A 20,885-nucleotide genomic window follows, 5' to 3' on the forward strand; every position below is an offset into this window, starting at 1 on the left:
ATGTTGCAACGGATGAAAGAGGTTGTCGGCCAACGAACTTTCGATGATAGCCTATTTAAACAACATTTCTTGTCGAAACTTCCTCAACAGGTGCAAGCTGTGCTTGTCTCGTTACGCAACAACGCCTTAGACGAGCTAGCTGCATCTGCTGACCGCATTTTAGAAATCACAAAATCTACTACCGAGGTTTTTTCAGTCAAGGAAAGGCCTCAAACGACCCAGCATGACATAACCGAGTTATGTCATACACTTACACGTTATCTTCATTTTCGTAACGACCGTAAGCGATCACACACCCCACGTAGAAGCACTTCACGTAAGCGATCTGTCTCTAGACCACGAGAGACGGATAACCCGACTGGTGCTGGTATCATACCCAGTATGGGAAGTCTTCCAGAAATCGCAGAAAACATTGCAATTTTCTCAACTCTAATTCCACCGACACGGAAAACAACTCAAGAAACTTCCGAGCAGGCACGCGTGAACGGTAACCGTAGCCGACGAACATAGCCGTCTGTTGTACGTCACAGTTGTGACGACGAGAGTTCGCAGACAACACTGCAATTTTCCCAACTCAAAACCGGTATAGATCTTCTACAACACCATAATCTAATCATCGATACGCGCAAACGGAGGCTAGTAGACGGAGACACTAATTTATCCGTTTGCGTAACTTCCTTTCCAGGTTGCAGATTATCTCTAGTCACAATTAAGCATACGATAAATTCACTTTATCAACCACTACTCGATAAGTATCCTAGGATACATAAAACGCTACCGAAACTACCGTGTGTAACCAGCAACATTACACATCACATCACGACTACAGGACCACCTGTATTCTCTAAAGCACGATGACTAGCTCCCGAAAAGCTAAGGTTGGCGGAAAACGAGTTCGACCATATGATAGACTTAGGAATCATACGACCGTCAAGTAGCCCATATGCATCTCCGTTGCACATGGTCCCTAAAAAGGACAGCAACGATTGGCGTCCAACTGGTGACTATCGGCGATTGAACGCGAAAACCATTTCCGATCGTTACCCGTTGCCTCACACTCACGATTTGACAGCTACCTTGAAAGGTACAACTGTCTTTTCGAAAATCGACTTGGTTAAAGCGTATAACCAAATCCCCATGGCTACAGACTATATGCCAAAAACAGCTATCATTACTCCCTTTGGACTCTGAATTTTTGCGAATGCCCTTCGGTCTAAGAAACGCTGCCCAAACATTCCAAAGATTCATAGACGACGTTTTTCGAGGTCTAAACTTCGTACATGCGTATGTTGACGACTGCTTAATCTCAAGTTCGGACAGAGAAACACATCTCAAGCATCTGGATCTTGTTTTCGAACATCTACAAAAACATGGCATTACTGTAAACGTTCAGAAATGTCAATTCGGAACCGACTCATTAAACTTCCTAGGACACACTATCGATGCTCAAGGCATTCGACCCCTTAGAACCAAAGTGGCGGCAATTCTGGATTACCCAGAACCGACCGCGATCAAGCAACTACGAACGTTTAACGACCTTGTAAGTTTCTATAGACGATTCGTACCTAAATGCGTTTTACTCATGAAACCTCTAACCGACCAACTTCGGGGAGATGCGAAATCCATTAATTTGGACGACATTGCACGAAAATCATTCTTCACAGTTAAGGAACTCATCGCTAAAGCAACAATGCTCGCCCATCAGGACACCGAAGCACCCATTAGTATCGCAGTAGACGCATCGGACTCGGCAATCGGTGGCGTCTTACAACAATGAGTTAACAACTCCTGGCAACCTTTGGCATTTTTCTCTAGACGGTTGCTAAACACTGAATCGAGGTACAGCACATTCGGTAGAGAACTCCTAGCTATGTATTGTGCTGTACGACATTTTCAACACTATATCGAAGGCCGTGAATTTACCCTTTTCATGGACAATAAACCGCTCACCTTCTATCTAAGCTCTTCCTCTGACAAGTACTCACCTCATGAGTTTCGACGACTGGACTACATTTCGCAGTTTACTTCAGAAATTCAGAACATTTCTGGAGCACACAATGTAGTTGCAGACGCTTTGTCTCGCATAACTTCCTTGAACAGTTTCCAAGGAATCGACCTTCTTAAACTCGCCCAGCTTCAAAAAGAAGACACTGATTTTCAGCACGAGTTATCGTCCACAACACTTAAACTACGCATCAAACAGATGGGAACAGGTAAGGAAACCTTACTTTGTGACACATCTACAGGTAGGGATAGACCAATCGTGCCGAAACGTTATCAACGCAACGTATTCAATACATTGCACAAACGTCCTCATCCAGGCGTTCGTGCAACCATCAAGCTTATAGCAGAACGGTTTTGCTGGCCTGGCATGAATAAAGACGTGAGGGAGTGGGCACGCTCCTGTGTAAGCTGCCAAAAATTTAAGGTTATCAGACACAATAAATGTCCCTTAGGCTCATTTAAAACTCCCGATGCTCGTTTCGACCATGTTCATCTGGATTTGGTAGGACCTTTACCAGATTCAAATGGATACTCTTATCTCTTAACCTGCGTAGACCGTTTCACTCGATGGCCAGAAGCAGTACCTATCAAGGACATCACTGCTGAAACAGTGGATCGCGCCTTCGTCGTACGATGGGTAGCAAATTTCGGCTTCAACCATCACTACAGATCGCGGACGTCAGTTTGAATCTGAACTTTTCCGTCGTCTGACCACACTTTTAGAAATCACTCGCTTCCGAACGACCGCCTACCACTCACAAGCAAACGGGTTGGTAGAACGTTTTCACCGACAACTGAAAGCTTCACTATAAGCTGCAAACGTTTCACAGTGGACCGACGATCTTCTACTCGTCTTACTAGATATTCGCAATGCAGTGAAAGCTGACATTGGATACACTGCGGCTCAACTGGTTTATGGAACGACACTTCGACTTCCAGGAGAATTCGTGGATCCTTCGATCTCTTCAATGAAAATGAATCTAAACTCCTACACGAACAGGCTTACAAACTCAATGCGTTCAGTTAAACCTGCTTCCACTCGACCTCAATCAACTGATGTTTTCGTTCATCCTGACTTACGATGTAGTACACACGTTTTCGTTGTTGAGACTCACATCGACGACCTTTCGAATTAGCATACGAAGGACCTTTCAAAGTCCTTCATCGTGAATCTAAGTACTAAATAGTCGATCAGAACGGAACCAACTATAGCATCAGCATCGATCGCCTCAAAGTAGTGTATTTAGAAGGAAATCCTATTCACGTCGATTTCGCTTACAATCGCACAACACGACTCCTACGCTTATAATACCCCAACCGACAGGCAACACACGCGATGATACTTCAATAGTATCAGAAAACAAACTCAAGACGACGCGTTCTGGAAGAAGAGTAAGATTTCCAGAACATCTAAACGATTATTGCAAGTAAGGCACTCCTCGACATTTTATATTATCTCGATTTTTCTTTTAACCATATGTAATAATTTTTAAAAAAAACAATTTTAATATGCTTATATATTTATATGTTTATTTTAGAATAAAAACAAAAAAACATTATAAAGATCCTTTTTTAACGATATTGCGTCTATATGAGTTTATTTTCCACTTTTTTTCGTCATCATTGTGTTTTTACGCGCGTACGTGTGCATTTCGACATGCACTTATATTTTCTTCTTTCTTTTGAAGGACGGCTGGAAAAGAACGTTGAAGTTTACGAGGAGCCGAAATTTTCATTGTACTTTTTCTTTTTTTACTATACTATACTTCATGGTCCTATATAGTAAGGAAAGACGACCAGACGATGCTAAACCTAGCAAGCTATCAAAAGAGTGTTTACCAACGACAAAACCCGTTCGCTTTAGACTTCTGGCTGGCCACGTATTCCAGAAATTGCAGACAACACTGCAATTTTCCCAACTCAAAACCGACTGACTCGAAAAACAACCCGGGAAACTTCGAAGCCGGCACCTTCTAATACAACTCGTACTCACCAAGAGAAATCAAAAGACAGAATCGAGGAGATTAGAAGTTGTATTTGACGATTGCCAATATATCGGAATTGTCTGATCTAGTCTGGCTAGCGGTTGCAGTAGATGTTGAGCACGGCGTTCCCACACGTGATCTGGTGCGGATGCATGACCGAGCGCCTTCAGCTAGGTGAGTCCACTAAAACTAATCTGGTCAGCATCCAATGTCGAAAACTTGCAGAGCTATTTATTTTGAGGATTTATTTACCGCAACAGCATGTTATAGGTTGTTTTAATAAAATAGCTAATCCAGCATATGATTGGAAGCATGAGTCTGAGTATTGAGCGTAAGAGAACGAACCCAGTACCACTAATTGATAGCCTCGTCCCCAATCATAATGGGCCCCACAAACACGAGTGGATTGTTTGCTGGTCAGTAACTCCACCCTTCCGCTTTTTGTGATTTTAGGCCCATTTAGGCTTTTTTGGATAAATATTATACCTCACACGATGCTCTGTGTATCACGCACTTTTGGGAATCACTATTTCTATAAGTACCATTTTACAAGCTTATCAGGCAGTTACAAATCATAGACTGTGTGTAAGACATGGATAGAATGCTTTAAATAGCTATAGTATAAAGTGTGGGTTGCCAATAAAGTATGGGCATTAGGAAGTGTATAATGCAATACATATGTTTGGGGAAAAATGAAATTAACCTTGACCTTAAAAGTTCGATTACTTAGATATGAAATGAACCAATCAATTAACGGTGGCTTGACACTTCGCCATTTGAGCTGATTTATAATACGTATATGATTGACCCTACCAAAGGTTTTTGAGTAGTCATTTTATTTGACGTCAACCTTCTCCTTATGATCAAGGATAAGTGTCCATCTGTCTACGGCGGTCAAAGAGTTGGTTATATAAGAGTGACGATTCCCCAAACGAAACCGTTTGGGTGAAAAATAGCTTATGGATATTAAGTAGTCGTGTAAACCGTCGCATATCGTGGACTTCATATTTTTTGAGGGTATAGAGAGAAGGCTTGAAAAATCGCTGTGCCAATCCTTTTTTGAAAGTTGGTGTAATGTACGCCAGCTTGCACTTTTTCAGGATCATGCCTCAGTTCGGCGAATGTGAGAACATCACAGTAAGTGGTTGCTAAGATTGAAGCCGCTTCCTTTAGTAAAGCAGAATGGAGTACTTCTGATAGTCTTATTCATTTTGAATGAAGTTACGAAGAATGAAGCCAGGGAATTTCCGCGATTCAGATACTTTAGCAGACATATGTTCAGAGAAGTTAAGAAAGTAATGCACCCTATTGCCTGTTGATGATTTGAGTTTGGGTAGTAGATTATTGTCGAGTGTTAGTCTTATTTTAACGGACATCTCCAATACGTAGCCAGCAGTATTTCTTTGCGTGGAGTTCTAAGCTGCGACGTTTACTTCAGTTACCTGTCCTGTCGAGTTCAGGCTAGATTGTTTGCTTAGTACTACGTACATCGCAAATGCTAGTTTTATAAATGACTTTTAAGTCATCAGCTCAAAGGTAGGTCTTATATGTGTTGAAACACCAGCATATATTGTTGATTTGGAGTGTAAAAAGCAATAGAGACAAAAAAACATCCGGCGCGACACCATTGGTTATTTGGTCAAGGTGCAGATGTTGTAGATTTAATTTTAGTTCCTTGGCATCTGTTTGTGAGTAAAGACTTATTCCACTGCAATAGAGGGTTAGTGATTGCAACTGACTGAATTTTGATGATGAGAATTTGTGAGGTGCCTTATCAAAAGCTTCCTTGATATCGAAATATAGTATTATCATTAGGTTCTTTTGGTCTTGTATGCGAGTGACTTCGTTAAAGAAGACTATCAGGCATGTTCTGCAGGACCCTGTTCCAATGAAGCCGTGATGCGACGGGTCGAATAGACCTTCCCTAAGTAGGTGATCAGAGAATTAATCTTGTATCACATTTTCATTATGCGTGATATAAGTGTAGTTCTGGATCAGATTTTTCGATTTTGATTTGCACTTCGGGACAATATACGTTACCTCCTAGGTTTTGTGTTATGCCTTTAAGGATAATATGAATATTTCGATTATTGGTATTCTAATGTCCGGTCCTGTTATTTTCTAAGGAATCGATGGGATGCCATCTGCACTAGGACATGTATTCGGCTTGAGTGTTTTGATGGTGGCGTATGTATCACTAAAATCAGCGTTAAAGGTACTAAGATTATTTTTGCTGATATGCTTTACGTTAATGTATAGGGCATTTGATTTATTTCCATTGTGCAAAAATATTAACATAGCAGTTTTTATATGACAGTTTGGCAGTAATACGTCACACCACTGTACTGCCTGTGATCCACACTCTTTCTTATGCGCTTTCCAAAGAGACAAGATAGGTTTTGAGATTTCCATGCTGTAGTGAGCGCAGCACTTTCCTCTGTTTGCTAAGGTTTCCTATGCTGACTTTACACTCCGTCAAGTTTAGGATATATCTATCGCAATACACTGAAGCTTTTTGATATACTTTACATTCTTTATAGCTTTCATAACTTAGCCCTAGTTGTTTGTGTGGTGAAAAGAGTTATTGTTTCAAAATATATTTTGGAGAGGACAGTAGTGTCTAGTGTGGATTTAGCGGCGATAATGACTATTTCTAGCGTTTCTGAAGGCTTATAACCAGTAAAAAAACTAGTCCAGTCAGAGTGAATATTAGAAATCGAAAGTCTTCCCAGTCAGAGTGTTCATATTCGCTGTATTGAAGACGTGTATTTTATGTATTGGATTTGTAACCTTTTGCAAGAAAGGGTGGAGTGCAGAAGACTACATTATGACCGCTAGTGTAAAAATTTTCGCCAACCACCAGTGATGCTTGTGTGACATTGTGACAGAATATCAAGTTGACAACGTTATGGTTTCGTGTAGGTAGGAGTATATGTTACTTTCAACTGTGTATGTCTAAAGGACCATGTATGATTTCTAAACCCAGTGGGCCTGAATGTGTGTCTTCCAGTTGATCCTGGAAAGGTTGCGATCACTGCAATCAATTTTGCAGGCGAAATCAAGGCAGGCGGCTCTGTCAATGACTCACCTAATGTTGTGCAAGTTAATCACAGCGAAAGAGTTCGTAAGAGTATATTTGAATGTATGAGTCTGTGGCACTGGAGCACAACCAGCTTTACACTATCAAAACAAGTGAATGATTGTTTAAAAGTAACAGGGTGCACTGGTTAATCATTTTATCACGTACAAATAGAGCACTGAGTAACACTAGTGTCGAGTAAAGTGAGCACTGTTATATGATTACAGATAGAATTCTGCCACATCCTGTTGACTTCCTTGAGCGCAAGGAATTTAGTATTTTCATTAATAGCCCGGAAGTTCGTTGGATACTGCGTAGACCATCAACTGTCACTGGAGTTGAGAGTCGTTTTGCTCTTGAGGGCTTCTGGTTCAACCATTATCAAACATCATAGATTATTTCCGTAAGAGGTTATTACAGATTACCTACTTTCGTCCAGAATGGCGGCCAACTACCTGTATATGGGAAGGTTTCTTAAAATTCATTCTCCTTATTCCCACAATGTCTAACCGTATCTTGTGTCTTGTTTTTAGTCTGTTGTTGTATCTTGTATTACTTATTAATAATGTCACCTATTTGCAAACGCTAATTGAGTGAGAACTATTAATCTCTTATTTTCTTCCCACCGCGCCTTCGTAGCGGTACGCTTCTAGCCCGAAGGTACTTTATTTATGCAAAGTAGCGTGCTGTAAACTATGAAGGAAGTTAGGAAAAATAAGTAACAAAAGAAAGGGCGAGTTGGCCACCTTATATGCATACACAACGCACTAATGTTTACTACGGAAAGCAGCAGACACCAGTCAGCAGTGACACAAGCGTCGGATTAACACAATCTTGAAATGAAAACCAAAAGAAGAAATATTGACCCGCTACAAATTATTTTTAAATTCTCACTTCACAACTCTGAATGCAGTCAACCAAACAACAGTTGCAAGGTGTGATAGTTTCTGGTCTCGGATACAACTCAACTCATGGAAAACTACTTATCTACTCCTGTAATACAACAATCATCAAGTAATTATAATAATTGCCTTACCATCCACAGGAAGTACTATAAAAACCTGAGACCTGTTCTTTACACCTAACTTCGAGAGCAAGAAACCAAATTTATTATTATGGCTAGTTGAGATTATTGTTTGTTTTCAGTGGTAATGCGTTGAGCTACACTAGAATTAAAAACAATTTCCCCACCATATTTGTAGCGGGCTACTCAAAATTCATTAAGAAGTCATGAATTTCAAGTTCAAAGAGACCCATACCTTTGGTTTGTTGGTTTTAATTCTTCTATTTCTTTACAGAGCAAAGACAACAGGACTCCTCAAAGATAAAGGCCAAGTACCCTAATAGAGTTCCGGTAAGTCCTGCACAATGTAATAATTGAGTAATATTAACTCTGAATAATTAAGTTTTATTTTTCAAAAATAATGATTCTCCCAGACTTTTATCAGTCCTTAACATCACATTTGTTTACTTGGCTTTTTGTCACTTTATAGTTCTAAGCTCCAGTTTTTTTAATACTGAAGTACGGAAAAGTTAGTCATGCTCTCACTCCGTGTTTCTGAATTTTCCTGTTTCACTTTTAGACTGAAGTTGTATATGGGTATAGAATAACTCTTACGTCCAGTTTTCCACTATTCATTGTCTCTAAACGTTGATGTCAGAAGTCAAAAATCCGGGACATTTAACCTTTACGAAGCCTATTGGTCAACGCCAGTGATCTTTAGAAATAGCGGTTAACCATATGTGTTTAACTAATTCCCACTGACCTATAGCTAGTATTTCGTGTCTCCGGGTTACGCCACACCGTCCAGCCAGTTCTGACATCCCTATTCGCCGATTCGTCCCATGTAACATTCTTAGCAAACTGAAAGTACCTAATACCTATAGCATGCCAATACAACTAATCACCTCTATCTCTTGACTAAGGTCTCATTCAGCTGAACTATTAGACCTCAACTATCACATCAAAGGATGAATGAAAACTTCTTTTTAGGTTACTGATTTACAATGGATAATATTTGTCGAAAGCTTAGTTAAAACAGAATTTTCTGTATTTCTGTTGAATTATGCACTTGAGTAGTTTGCGAAGTCAACACAAATTTTCTGTAATAGTGAGTTCTTCGGCCTGAAAGATTCATCTGCAAAGCTTTTGCTGTCGCGAGATAAAATCATCGGGTTAAACCCCAGTATCCGAAGTAGGGATTGCATCACCAGTACTGGACAAGATTGGACGTAGATATTATTCAAAACAATATGAGTTCTTTAAAAAAAACTAGGTAATTTAGCCTTGCATTCGACTTGTGTTGTTTGAGTGCACAGGACATTCTGCCCAATATAATACTTTGGGGTTGATACAATTTGTTTTGTAGACAGTGCTCCATGTTGCTCCTGTTGCGTCTTCCGGTCTGCATAAAATCTAATGGAATCATGGTTATTAGCTTGTGGGAAACACTGACTTCGAATGGCACTAATATCCGTATGATAATTTCTGAAACGTTTGTATACATATATAAAGGCAGCGAATCTTGGCTCTTCTAAGTAGTATCTCTACATCTGTGCACTGTTGAGTTGTTGCTGTACTCTAAAATTTGATCTCGGTGGTTTGGTCTATAATATATATATATATATATATATATATATATATATATATATGTTCCAATAGGTTCACTTATTCTGTCCATATGTTTGACCAACAAATTGCAAATACGTGATGCACAAGTCTATTAGCTTTATCACACCCAACCACCGCATTTCTGTATATTTATAGTGTTGTTTATTTATTTAAATGTAAACATCGGTTCAAGGAGTGACCAGATACCTATGTGCCACACTTCACCATTCGGCTTGTGTGGGAGCTGAAATACTACCCGGGTGCCCAAACCTAAGTAGTTGGTTTTCTTAGGGAGCCACGCCCGGAGCCTTCGACCTAAAGGTCCGATCCACCTTGTTCATCGATGATGCTTCCCAGGTATGTGAAGGACTACATCTTCCAGAGTTTCGCCATCAAGAGTGATTGGATTGGCGTCCTCCGTGTTGTATTTCGGGACCTTGGTTCTCCCCTTGTGTATGTTGAGAACTACTGATGCAGAGACTGCTGCTACACTGGCTGTCTTTATCTGCATTTGTTCGTGTGTATGCGATAGGAGAGCTAGGTCATCTGCGAAGTCCAAACCGTCTAATCGGTTCTGAGCTGTCCATTGTATGCCGTGTTTTTCCTCAAATGTCGAGGACTTTATAATCCAGTCGACCACCAGAAGAAAGAGGAAGGGAGAGAGTAGACAGCCTTGTCTGACTCCGGTCCTTACTTGGAATGCGTCTGTCAGCTATCCTCCATGCACGAACTTGCACTGTAGTCCGTCGTATAAGTTCCGGATAATGTTAACAATCTTCTCAGGAACTCTGTAGTGTCGAAGAAGTTTCCATAACGTCCTCCTATCTACACTGTCAAATGCCTTTTCATAATCAGTGAAGTTGATGTACGGTGACGAGTCCCACTCAACTGATTGTTCGACGATGATCCATAGTGTCGCAATTTGGTCTGTGCACGACCGATCCTTACGAGTTTTAACTTTTTTTGTACAAAATTATTTCGCAAGTTAAAGCAAACACTTGTCATTTTTGAACTCGTTTTCAATCTTTTTTACAGGTCGTCGTGGAACGTCATCGTCATTCACAAATACCCGATATTGACAAACATAAGTTTCTTGTTCCGGACGATGTTACAGTTGCTCAGTTTATGTGGATCATTCGAAAACGTATTGATATCTCATCAGAAAAAGCCCTCTTTCTTTTTGTTGAGAAGAATATGCCGCAAACAAGGTATATTAATCGATTTACGAGTCGATTCACTTTTTAAAGTTCTTCCTTACATAAGATATTTTAATCAGATGTTTTCGACTTGATATACACAGTAATTGTTGGTCTAATGGACATTTAAAATTCCTATGAATAATCCGTAATTTATCTTGCATCTTTAATGCCTTACTTTCAGTTTGGACAACAGTGGTACCATTTGACATAAAATACAAACACTTGTTCAAATAGTAACATACTCAAGGGAGAAGTGTTACTGCATTTAGGTAAAAAAAATTCACAAACTAACACCGGTCAAAAAGCTGAAGTATATGCTGTTTATTTAAACTACATAAGTTCATTCCGGCTTATATCAGCGCTAAACAAAAAGCTATAATTCGATATTCAGAATCAGTCCGTAATTCATTGTCAAAGTAGGACCTTAGGAATAATGTTTATCGGTAAGTTTCTATACTCTATGTCAGTACAGGGAGAGGTAACATCAAAAGAAGCAAATATGAAGAACCAATTTCCATCACAATGGAAATCTACGTACGAAAGTACAATTTTAAAGGAACAAATGAGATTAAATCGTGAAAATTTAAGATTGACACTTAACTCACGATTCAGCCCAGTAATAAAGAATGAATGCAACTAATATCAATTTTGTCGTGTCACCCAACTTTTCTAACCATTAAATTACGATTGCTGAGCAGCCCCCAATCAGGAAGTTTGCTCCTACACCAACACGCTTCGGACCAATGATCAAGTAATACCATGTCTTGATCTGCTAACATGCAGCTTTATTCTAATCTGTCTACCCTACTCATGCATAACATACTTCCTAACTGTAACAATTCTCATGTAGTTAAGTCACTCTTTTCCTTATAACAATGATTTTCAGATACAACTACTATTTCAATTTTCATTAGTAACACTAACGAATAAATAGATGTTAATATAAATTATTTTGACACTGATTCCACCGTATGCACAATGTGAAATGTCCTACAAGCCGAGAGATAACACCACTAGTTAAATAAGGGAAATGCGAGTAGGTGCAACAGAACAATCAAAAGTCATATAAAAAATGTTCAACAGAGGGTAAAAAAGAGCTCAGACACGATCGCATGTAGATTAAGGCTTAAGATACAATTGATAAATTCAGAATATTTGAATCTCTACTAGAACATGTAAGTCGAACATATTCTGGATATCACTTTCAGGCAAGTTACATGGAACTAGAAAAATGGTAACAAATTAAGGTAAAAATTTTGTCTAGAATATCTGGGATAGTTTCTTCCCTCATTAGGTGCTCGTGACCCAAATTGTTGTAATACTTAAGGGATTTAAAACTCTAAAGTAATCTCTACGTATACTATTAAAAAATAAAGTATTTTACACATTACAGTTTACAGATGTTATTTCTGTTAATACAGTAGGTTTCAGTGCTCGTCGTTACTTGTTTTGAAACAAGATATAACCGATATAGTTTAAATGTTAAGATTCGTTTGCTTATATCCGTAAGTAGATATTTCATGTAATCTGAACACCCAAATATTTGTGTGGCTTCATCTCATTGTCTATAATTCTAATGAGTTAGTTACCTACATACTTTAACCTCAAGCTTTTAATTATGAGCCTCACAGCCTAATAAATATCTACGTTTTATTTTGTTGAATAAAATTGGAACGCTTTGACGAGAGACAGAATAAATTTTTCTTCTGTTATATTTTGTGATGCTTTGTTCTCCATCTTATTAATGTGGATCGAAATGTGAAGTGCTTATTCACTATATTGTATAAAAGAATTTCTACGATGCGTTTCTAATTTTTCAGACTATTCTCTGAATTATACAGTGATTTCCATTTATTTTAATCATTTTAGTGCCACAATAGGTCAACTGTATCATAACTTTCACGATGATGATGGTTTTCTATACATAAGCTACAGTGGGGAGAATTCTTTCGGCTCCGGTTCATAGCTTTATATTTTCGAAACAAGATATTTTTCTGTACTTGTGAAAATGAATGTTTAGTTTAATATGAATATACATAAATTATTTTCAGCTTACGTTTGCTAACTTTAAATAGTTTCTTTTTTCATCTATCCTCCAAAGCAACAGTGTTGTTTGCCAATTATGTGTTTTTTAGTGAGCTTGGAAGTTTTTTCCTGTTTATCTTCCGATTTGTTGACCGTTCTGCCTCTTTTGTCAGATTTATTCATATATTATGTCGGTTTTTGGTTCAGCGGTTGTGCACAACTGTGTTGTTTAAGAAATCTAAGCACAATGGGCTTTGATCCGAATCAATAACTAATGTTATTCCTGTTTTGTATGTAATGCTCATTATTAGTATGGAGTTTCGCATTGCTTACTGTTTTTTGTTGTGGTCCAATAAGTGATATTCTAATTATGTTATATTTTTAGATTTTCTTGTTTCTCTGTGTTCAACTGCTATTTTTATTCTGTGTATATTGTTTATGCATTTTAGCAATATTTGATTGTATTGTTTAATTTTCTCACTACTAAGTTACATAAACAGGTGATTATTTATTTTAATTTTTATCTGTAAATACACCTGGATTATACTAACTACTACTTGTTTCTCACAATTAATTCGATTAAATTATGTTATATGGTTCTCATGAAATTAGCGGCCCTTTGATCAAGGGGACTTTCATCTAGTAAGTATTAAAGGGCACACTGAAAATTTAGCAAGTAGGCTGTTTGGTCAAGTGAGTTGACTGTTTATATTACGTTGACCCAAACTTCGTACAGATCGCTTGCATTGAAGAAAGTTGTGGGCAAACCACTTTCAGTTCAGCTTAATACTCTACCTGTAGCACACAAACTACTGGATTATCCACCTAAGGGAAAGTCTTTGCTTCTGTATTGCCGAAGAATTTGGATAGTCTATAACATGACGCTGTTTAGTGTATGACTTTTTCATAGACTGTCTTAAGTGGAAAAATAAATAACTAGTTTCACCATGCGTGTTGATGTTCTTTGGTATGGGAGAATTAAGTGACATCTACTTATATTTGAAGAGTGTGCAATATACCCATAAGGTCATATTGTTTAAAAAAATTTAATGATGAATTAAACTACCATTTTGATAAATTTGAATAGCTTATTGATAAGCTTCATCTTAGCAATCTGAGTGGTTAATAAAATAAACTCAACAAGTAAGAAACATTTAAAACGAATAGAGGAGATCATCGATGTTCATTGAGTTTTATTGTTGGTTTATACAAATGAACTAGTTTTACTAAATTATCCTACCCATTAAATCGACGGCACCGCAATACGTGTCCAGTAACAAACCCAACTTATTCTTAGTGTACTTAAATAAATATATCGGTGTATTATGTTGTGAGTCAGTCAGTAACAACGTAGGACTTCGTACGTACATACATCAGTTCGAGTTGCCACACCACATTAGCACAGAGATGCAATGGTCGACTCAAATCCCGTAGTGGTAGAGGTAATAAGAGTATAAGCAGTAATCGGGAAAATTAGTGTTTGGAGATGTTATTTAAAGGGTATAATACAGTGAAATAAATTTGGGAAGAGAAAAAAAGAGACAAGGAGATCAAAATTTGGGAGAACACAAAGAGTGTATGCACCTGCGCCATTGGAAACGATTTTGAGACATGTCATTCAGGGTCTCTAACCATCGGTTGCTATCATCTCGCGGTCCCCAACCAGGTATTCTACACCTACCGACATGACTCAGACCACTTGTCAGTGACTTCATGGACTTGTGCCATGTTTTGGTCTGGCCGCCCCTAGCTTTCTTCCAACCTACTCCTATACCACTGAACATAGCACGTCGAGGCAGTCGGTCGTTGCGCATACGTAACACGTGTCCCAGCCATCTCAACTGATGAAGTTTCACTACTTCGTCAATTGATTTGCCATCCTTACCTGGTACCCGTTTTCTAACAACTGCATTACTTACTCGATGGTCCCATGATATACGAGCAATATTTCGAAGACACCTATGATCGAATACTAGTAACCTATGAATATCCTCTACTCTTACCGGCCATGTTTCACTGCCATAAAGTAGGACGGAACGAACTGCTGCGCAGTAAACACGTCCTTTGGTTGATAGACGGATATCTCGCCTACGCCATAAATGACGCAAGTTGGTAAAAGCTAGTCGAGCCTTCTGTATCCGTGCTGAGATTTCGTCACACACCAGACCACAAGGGCTGATGAGACTTCCAAGATAAGTGAAGTGATCGACACGTTCAATTACTTCACTCCCTATCATTAGTTCGGGTGACGATGCAACCCAATCCTGAAGCAACATTTTGCATTTCGTGGGGGGGGGAGAATCGCATCTCGAACATGCTTGCATTGTTGCTTAGAGTGGTCAGAGGACTGCATTTTGTCAGCGTCTTCACCAAATAAAACTATGTCATCTGCATATTCTAAGTCAACAAGTGAACCTCGCGGTAGAAGTTCAACCCCTGGAAATTTAGACGAGGAAAGTGTTATCTCTAAAAGTACGTCGACGACAAAGTTGAACAAGAATAGAGAGAGTGGACAGCCCTGACGAACACCACTTGAGGTAACCAATTATGATGACAGTTCGCCATAAGCTCTCACTCTGCCAGTTGTGTTCGAGTAGAGAGCCTTTATAAGGTTAATGTACTTCTTTGGTACTCCTTTCAGTGACAAACACGGCCATAGAACCTCACGATCAACAGAGTCGAATGCTGCTCTAAGGTCGAGAAATACTACGATTGTGGGACGTCTGAATGTGTGTCTGTGTCCTAGAATCTGACGTAGTGTGAATATGTGGTCTATACAACCACGTCCAGGTCGAAAACTAGCCTGATTTTCTCTAGTCTGCTCTTCACGAGCTTTAGTTAGGCGTCGAAGTATTATTGAAACTAATATTTTAGACACTATTTGTGAATCTTTACAATAATCGATAACTTCCACTTATTTTCATTTATAGTTGTAATTATAAATCTAGTACAATGTCATGTTACCGTCCATGAGTATTCATGTAACCTTTATTAACTCGTAAGTCAAACAAAAACCAGCTAAGTTTAATGATTTATATACTTTCATTACTCTTCACACGTCAAATATTAACATAAGATTTCGGTTGTCAATGTGTATATACGCTTCCCCTAATGGCAAGCTGGCATCTATTTCTTATGTAGCATGGATGCCGATAAACCTATTTCTCCAATACAGAATGAAGTCCTGGCTTTGTGTAATTTAATTCTAAATGAAAGGCCTTTGTGTCGATATCTAATATCAACTCGGTGTACTTTTGTTGGTTATTGAATAAAACCTCAATCTTATATTAACAGGCAATCAAAACGATCAATTCCTAATTGAGTATTATTTGATTCTTCAGTATAACTTGATATATATTACTCCTGGAAGCTTCCATATCACTTCACTGCGATTAAATTTAGTAATTAGCTTCCTTTTGAATAAGTTTTAAATAGAAATTTATACACGATGGGAGATCGGCTGTGGTTATATTGGCTTGGTTATAAAGTTGTGAAATACACTAATTATTGATATCGGGGTTAATATTCACGTCTAATTGAATTATTTAAAGACTTTATTTTATTCAAACACATAAACATTGGTACAAGGAGGCACCAAGTAGATATGCGGCAGATAAATCATTCGATTTATGTGAGGGATGAGATACTGCCAGGGTTCCCAAATCGATGCAGGTGGTTTTCTTAGGGGATCACACCCTGAGCCTTCAACCTAAAGGTCTAATCCACAAGGCAGTGGAGCAACGTCAGGAGATGCAGTCCCATGGTGGCCGGTGACCAGCAATGTGTTCATACGCTATTTGATCCCCAAGGATCCAGTGACCCACGTGCACCACTGTTTGAAATCAGGGTTTTCCAACTACCCTAGGTGGACCCTCCGTGCCCATCATCCCGGTTAAAGTGCCGGACATTCGCTTTTCGTACTCTTAATTTTGTAAACAACAGTAATGTCGCGAAAAGGCAGTGAAAAGGACTTCCCTGGCAATTGTTGTATGCACGTGGCCATATGAGAGCATTTGGAGAGGGAGAGCTGACTGTCCACACTCTTGGCCGTAAGAGGATATTTGGGGGCCAGTAAGTAAGTATTTCTCATTGATGTGTAAATCCAAGAGGAAACGTAGACCCAATGCTTTTTCATTATGATTGTAAATCAGTATACAGACTTCATATAAATAACGTGTAATCTTTTATTAAGATGTAATGGAAGAATTAAGGATCTGATTTCTGAATTCATCTATATTTATTCTACGTGACAAAATATAAAACAGGTTAATAATCGCTGAGTATTCATAATCAGAATTTGGTAAATATTTAGAGTTGACTACAGTAAAATGAGATAGCGTTAAAACTAGTGCTTTCAAATGTAAATAGGCTCTATAGAACCAATGTCCCGTCACTTTTTATACAGTAGCACGTTCATTCAGTAGTCTTCTTTTATTCGAATTCGATCTGTGAGAAAATCGAACATTGAAATTGTATTTGTGATTCAATCTACTTTGAATTCATAAACAAATTGAGGGAAAATTTGTGTGGATTGGCTTAAATTTATTGGCTGCGTAGTTCACAAGTTGGTGTCTGCTAAATTTGCATTGGAAGCCATGAACCATTGAACAGTTGCTTTATCCTAGTTCGCGACTATTTGACAATGAACATTTACATCTCCACCACAAGTCGAATTCAGGAGATTCAACTCTCTTAATGAATGCTTAATCAGTAGAGCCACTAAGTCAGAATTCAATACCGAAATCTCAACTCCAACTAATTCGTGATAGAATACGATGGTCATCCAGTGACACTGATGACAACTTCTTGACTATCGACGTATTTGAACTCCATCAATGATTACTTCTCACTAGAACTTCAAGAACTTGTTGAAGTAATTCACTGGCGATCTGAGTATTACACTTTAGTAGAAGTATTGTGGAGAATGATATGAATTTCTATGTTGGATTCGTTACAAATCGTATTTTAACAAAAGACACTGCATTTGTCTTTTTAACAATTGGGCATTGTGAATACGGTTAAGTCATGACTGAAATTAAATCACCTGTTGTATAGTCAATTTGAAAGTTTGATTTGACCTGATCACTTCAATCCTAATATCCGATAATTGCAATCATTAGAATGTTTGCCTTGTTAAAATTTTCTCTTGACACACTACTAAACTTCCCTTGCTTTTATTGAGATTGAATGTTATTAAGCACCTCGAATTAGTGATTTTATCATAATAGATTTAAAGAACGTACATAAAATAAAATATCCTCTTATATACACCTATTTATTCGGAATAATGCTGTAAAAACATTTAAACAGCCAACATGAACTCTACTTTGATGGTATTAACTGGATCATCATTTAGGAAGACCATTTAAATGCTTGTATATTTGTCTTTACCATTTGTTTACTACCTCCTGGATGTACGCATTCATGATTCCCATTAGTATCTAATTCAACTGGATCATTACTTCTGATATTATTCATATCAAAACTCTGATCCAGATAATATTTGTAATTTACTTTTAACTCTGTTCATAAGTTTGAAAGAAATAAGATAATTTGTAGTGAAGTGGAACTGTATTTATGATTGCATTACATGTTTAAAATTAACTGATTAAATTCTTATACAGCTTTTGAAGAACAGGGTTGATAGATTCCTGGTTTATTCTTTTTTTAAATTCTGCAAACAGTTATTCTATTGATGTGAACTTGAAAGTATAAGATCCCCTTAATTGTATGTGTCCTTGATTGCGGTATCGATTATATGAAACAAAGGAATTTGCTTTCCTGTATCATGATTGTTATTACTTATTTGGATAATTTTATTAGCCCTAAATATTTACAATTTCTTATTCATTGATATCCAGACAAGTTACTGATGATTTCTAACACTCAGTCTCATTGTTTACATAGATAACACAATTTAATCTCTTGTTCTTTTGTAATTCATACCGATTAAACAATTGTACGTTAATGAAGCCTAGAAAAATAATGTCTTCATTTGTTATAATTATCCAATAATTTCCCAGTTTATCACTGACCTATAAAATCTTAGCTGATCAACTTTTCCTGTTTTCATCATCTGATTTCAGTCAATTACGAAGTTTATCTTCACTTATTTATGAAAAATAATGTAGGTCAAAGCAGTTACTCTAATACAACTATTGGTTATCGGTTCAAGGATCAGTGTAAACAAATGTAGTTCTTAATTTATTCTTATATTGAAACTAAGCTCAATATCGGAAAAATATCATATATCATTTGTGGATTTGTTTGTATTTATGACTACTGCTAATTACGTGTGATCTTTCATGTAGTTCCTCTTTTTTAATTGTTATGTCTACTACGTTCAACCAACCATGGATGTGTATTTGTAGGTATACGGTGATTGATTTTTTTTCCTTTTCAAGAACAAACTGTGGACGGAAATGAATTTTTATGAATTTGTTTGTTCAACCACTTTATTTGAATTTCACATAAAATTTAGTGGTAATAAAGTTAAAACTTGTGTAGTTATTTTCCTGCAGTTTTTGTAATACGATTATGAAATAAGGGAAGTAAATATGTGTATAAATCTTGTGATCCAATCATTTTGTTAAAATACAAATCAATGAAACTGTTTAAAGTTAAAACAACCGTAAATGAATTGACACATGCACATATGCAGTTATTTCAGCTGATATTTAGTTCATTATAATTAACCACCTGAGATTAATCTGTCATGATTCCTATCTACAAATTCATATTATTCTCCACAATACTTCTACTAAAGTGTAATACTCAGATCGCCAGTGAATTACTTCAACAAGTTCTTGAAGTTCTAGTGAGAAGTAATCATTGATGGAGTTCAAATACGTCGATAGTCAAGAAGTTGTCATCAGTGTCACTGGATGACCATCGTATTCTATCACGAATTAGTTGGAGTTGAGATTTCGGTATTGAATTCTGACTTAGTGGCTCTACTGATTAAGCATTCATTAAGAGAGTTGAATCTCCTGAATTCGACTTGTGGTGGAGATGTAAATGTTCATTGTCAAATAGTCGCGAACTAGGATAAAGCAACTGTTCAATGGTTCATGGCTTCCAATGCAAATTTAGCAGACACCAACTTGTGAACTACGCAGCCAATAAATTTAAGCCAATCCACACAAATTTTCCCTCAATTTGTTTATGAATTCAAAGTAGATTGAATCACAAATACAATTTCAATGTTCGATTTTCTCACAGATCGAATTCGAATAAAAGAAGACTACTGAATGAACGTGCTACTGTATAAAAAGTGACGGGACATTGGTTCTATAGAGCCTATTTACATTTGAAAGCACTAGTTTTAACGCTATCTCATTTTACTGTAGTCAACTCTAAATATTTACCAAATTCTGATTATGAATACTCAGCGATTATTAACCTGTTTTATATTTTGTCACGTAGAATAAATATAGATGAATTCAGAAATCAGATCCTTAATTCTTCCATTACATCTTAATAAAAGATTACACGTTATTTATATGAAGTCTGTATACTGATTTACAATCATAATGAAAAAGCATTGGGTCTACGTTTCCTCTTGGATTTACACATCAATGAGAAATACTTACTTACTGGCCCCCAAATATCCTCTTACGGCCAAGAGTGTGGACAGTCAGCTCTCCCTCTCCAAATGCTCTCATATGGCCACGTGCATACAACAATTGCCAGGGAAGTCCTTTTCACTGCCTTTTCGCGGCATTACTGTTGTTTACAAAATTAAGAGTACGAAAAGCGAATGTCCGGCACTTTAACCGGGATGATGGGCACGGAGGGTCCACCTAGGGTAGTTGGAAAACCCTGATTTCAAACAGTGGTGCACGTGGGTCACTGGATCCTTGGGGATCAAATAGCGTATGAACACATTGCTGGTCACCGGCCACCATGGGACTGCATCTCCTGACGTTGCTCCACTGCCTTGTGGATTAGACCTTTAGGTTGAAGGCTCAGGGTGTGATCCC

The 20,885-nt window shown here is 37.7% G+C and overlaps 1 protein-coding gene across 2 annotated transcripts; it reads left to right on the forward strand.

The window, feature by feature from the left end:
* MS3_00008625 (Gamma-aminobutyric acid receptor-associated protein-like 2) lies at positions 1–14,518 on the forward strand (the record flags this gene model as incomplete). Of its 2 annotated transcripts, none has more annotated exons than XM_035731901.2 (4): positions 1–487; positions 8,367–8,422; positions 10,715–10,887; positions 12,748–14,518. In XM_035731901.2, the coding sequence occupies 4 exons, from the start codon at positions 1–3 to the stop codon at positions 12,842–12,844; spliced, it is 813 nt and encodes a 270-aa protein (XP_035589658.1). In that variant the 3' UTR covers positions 12,845–14,518. The 2 variants fall into 2 exon arrangements, with proteins under 2 accessions (XP_035589658.1, XP_051065590.1); XM_051216957.1 differs by lacking the exon at positions 1–487 and adding an exon at positions 7,983–8,332.
* Between the last annotated feature and the right edge of the window lie 6,367 nt (positions 14,519–20,885).

The sequence above is a fragment of the Schistosoma haematobium genome, chromosome 6, assembly GCF_000699445.3.
Source record: "Schistosoma haematobium chromosome 6, whole genome shotgun sequence".
In the NCBI taxonomy this organism is placed as follows: domain Eukaryota; kingdom Metazoa; phylum Platyhelminthes; class Trematoda; order Strigeidida; family Schistosomatidae; genus Schistosoma; species Schistosoma haematobium.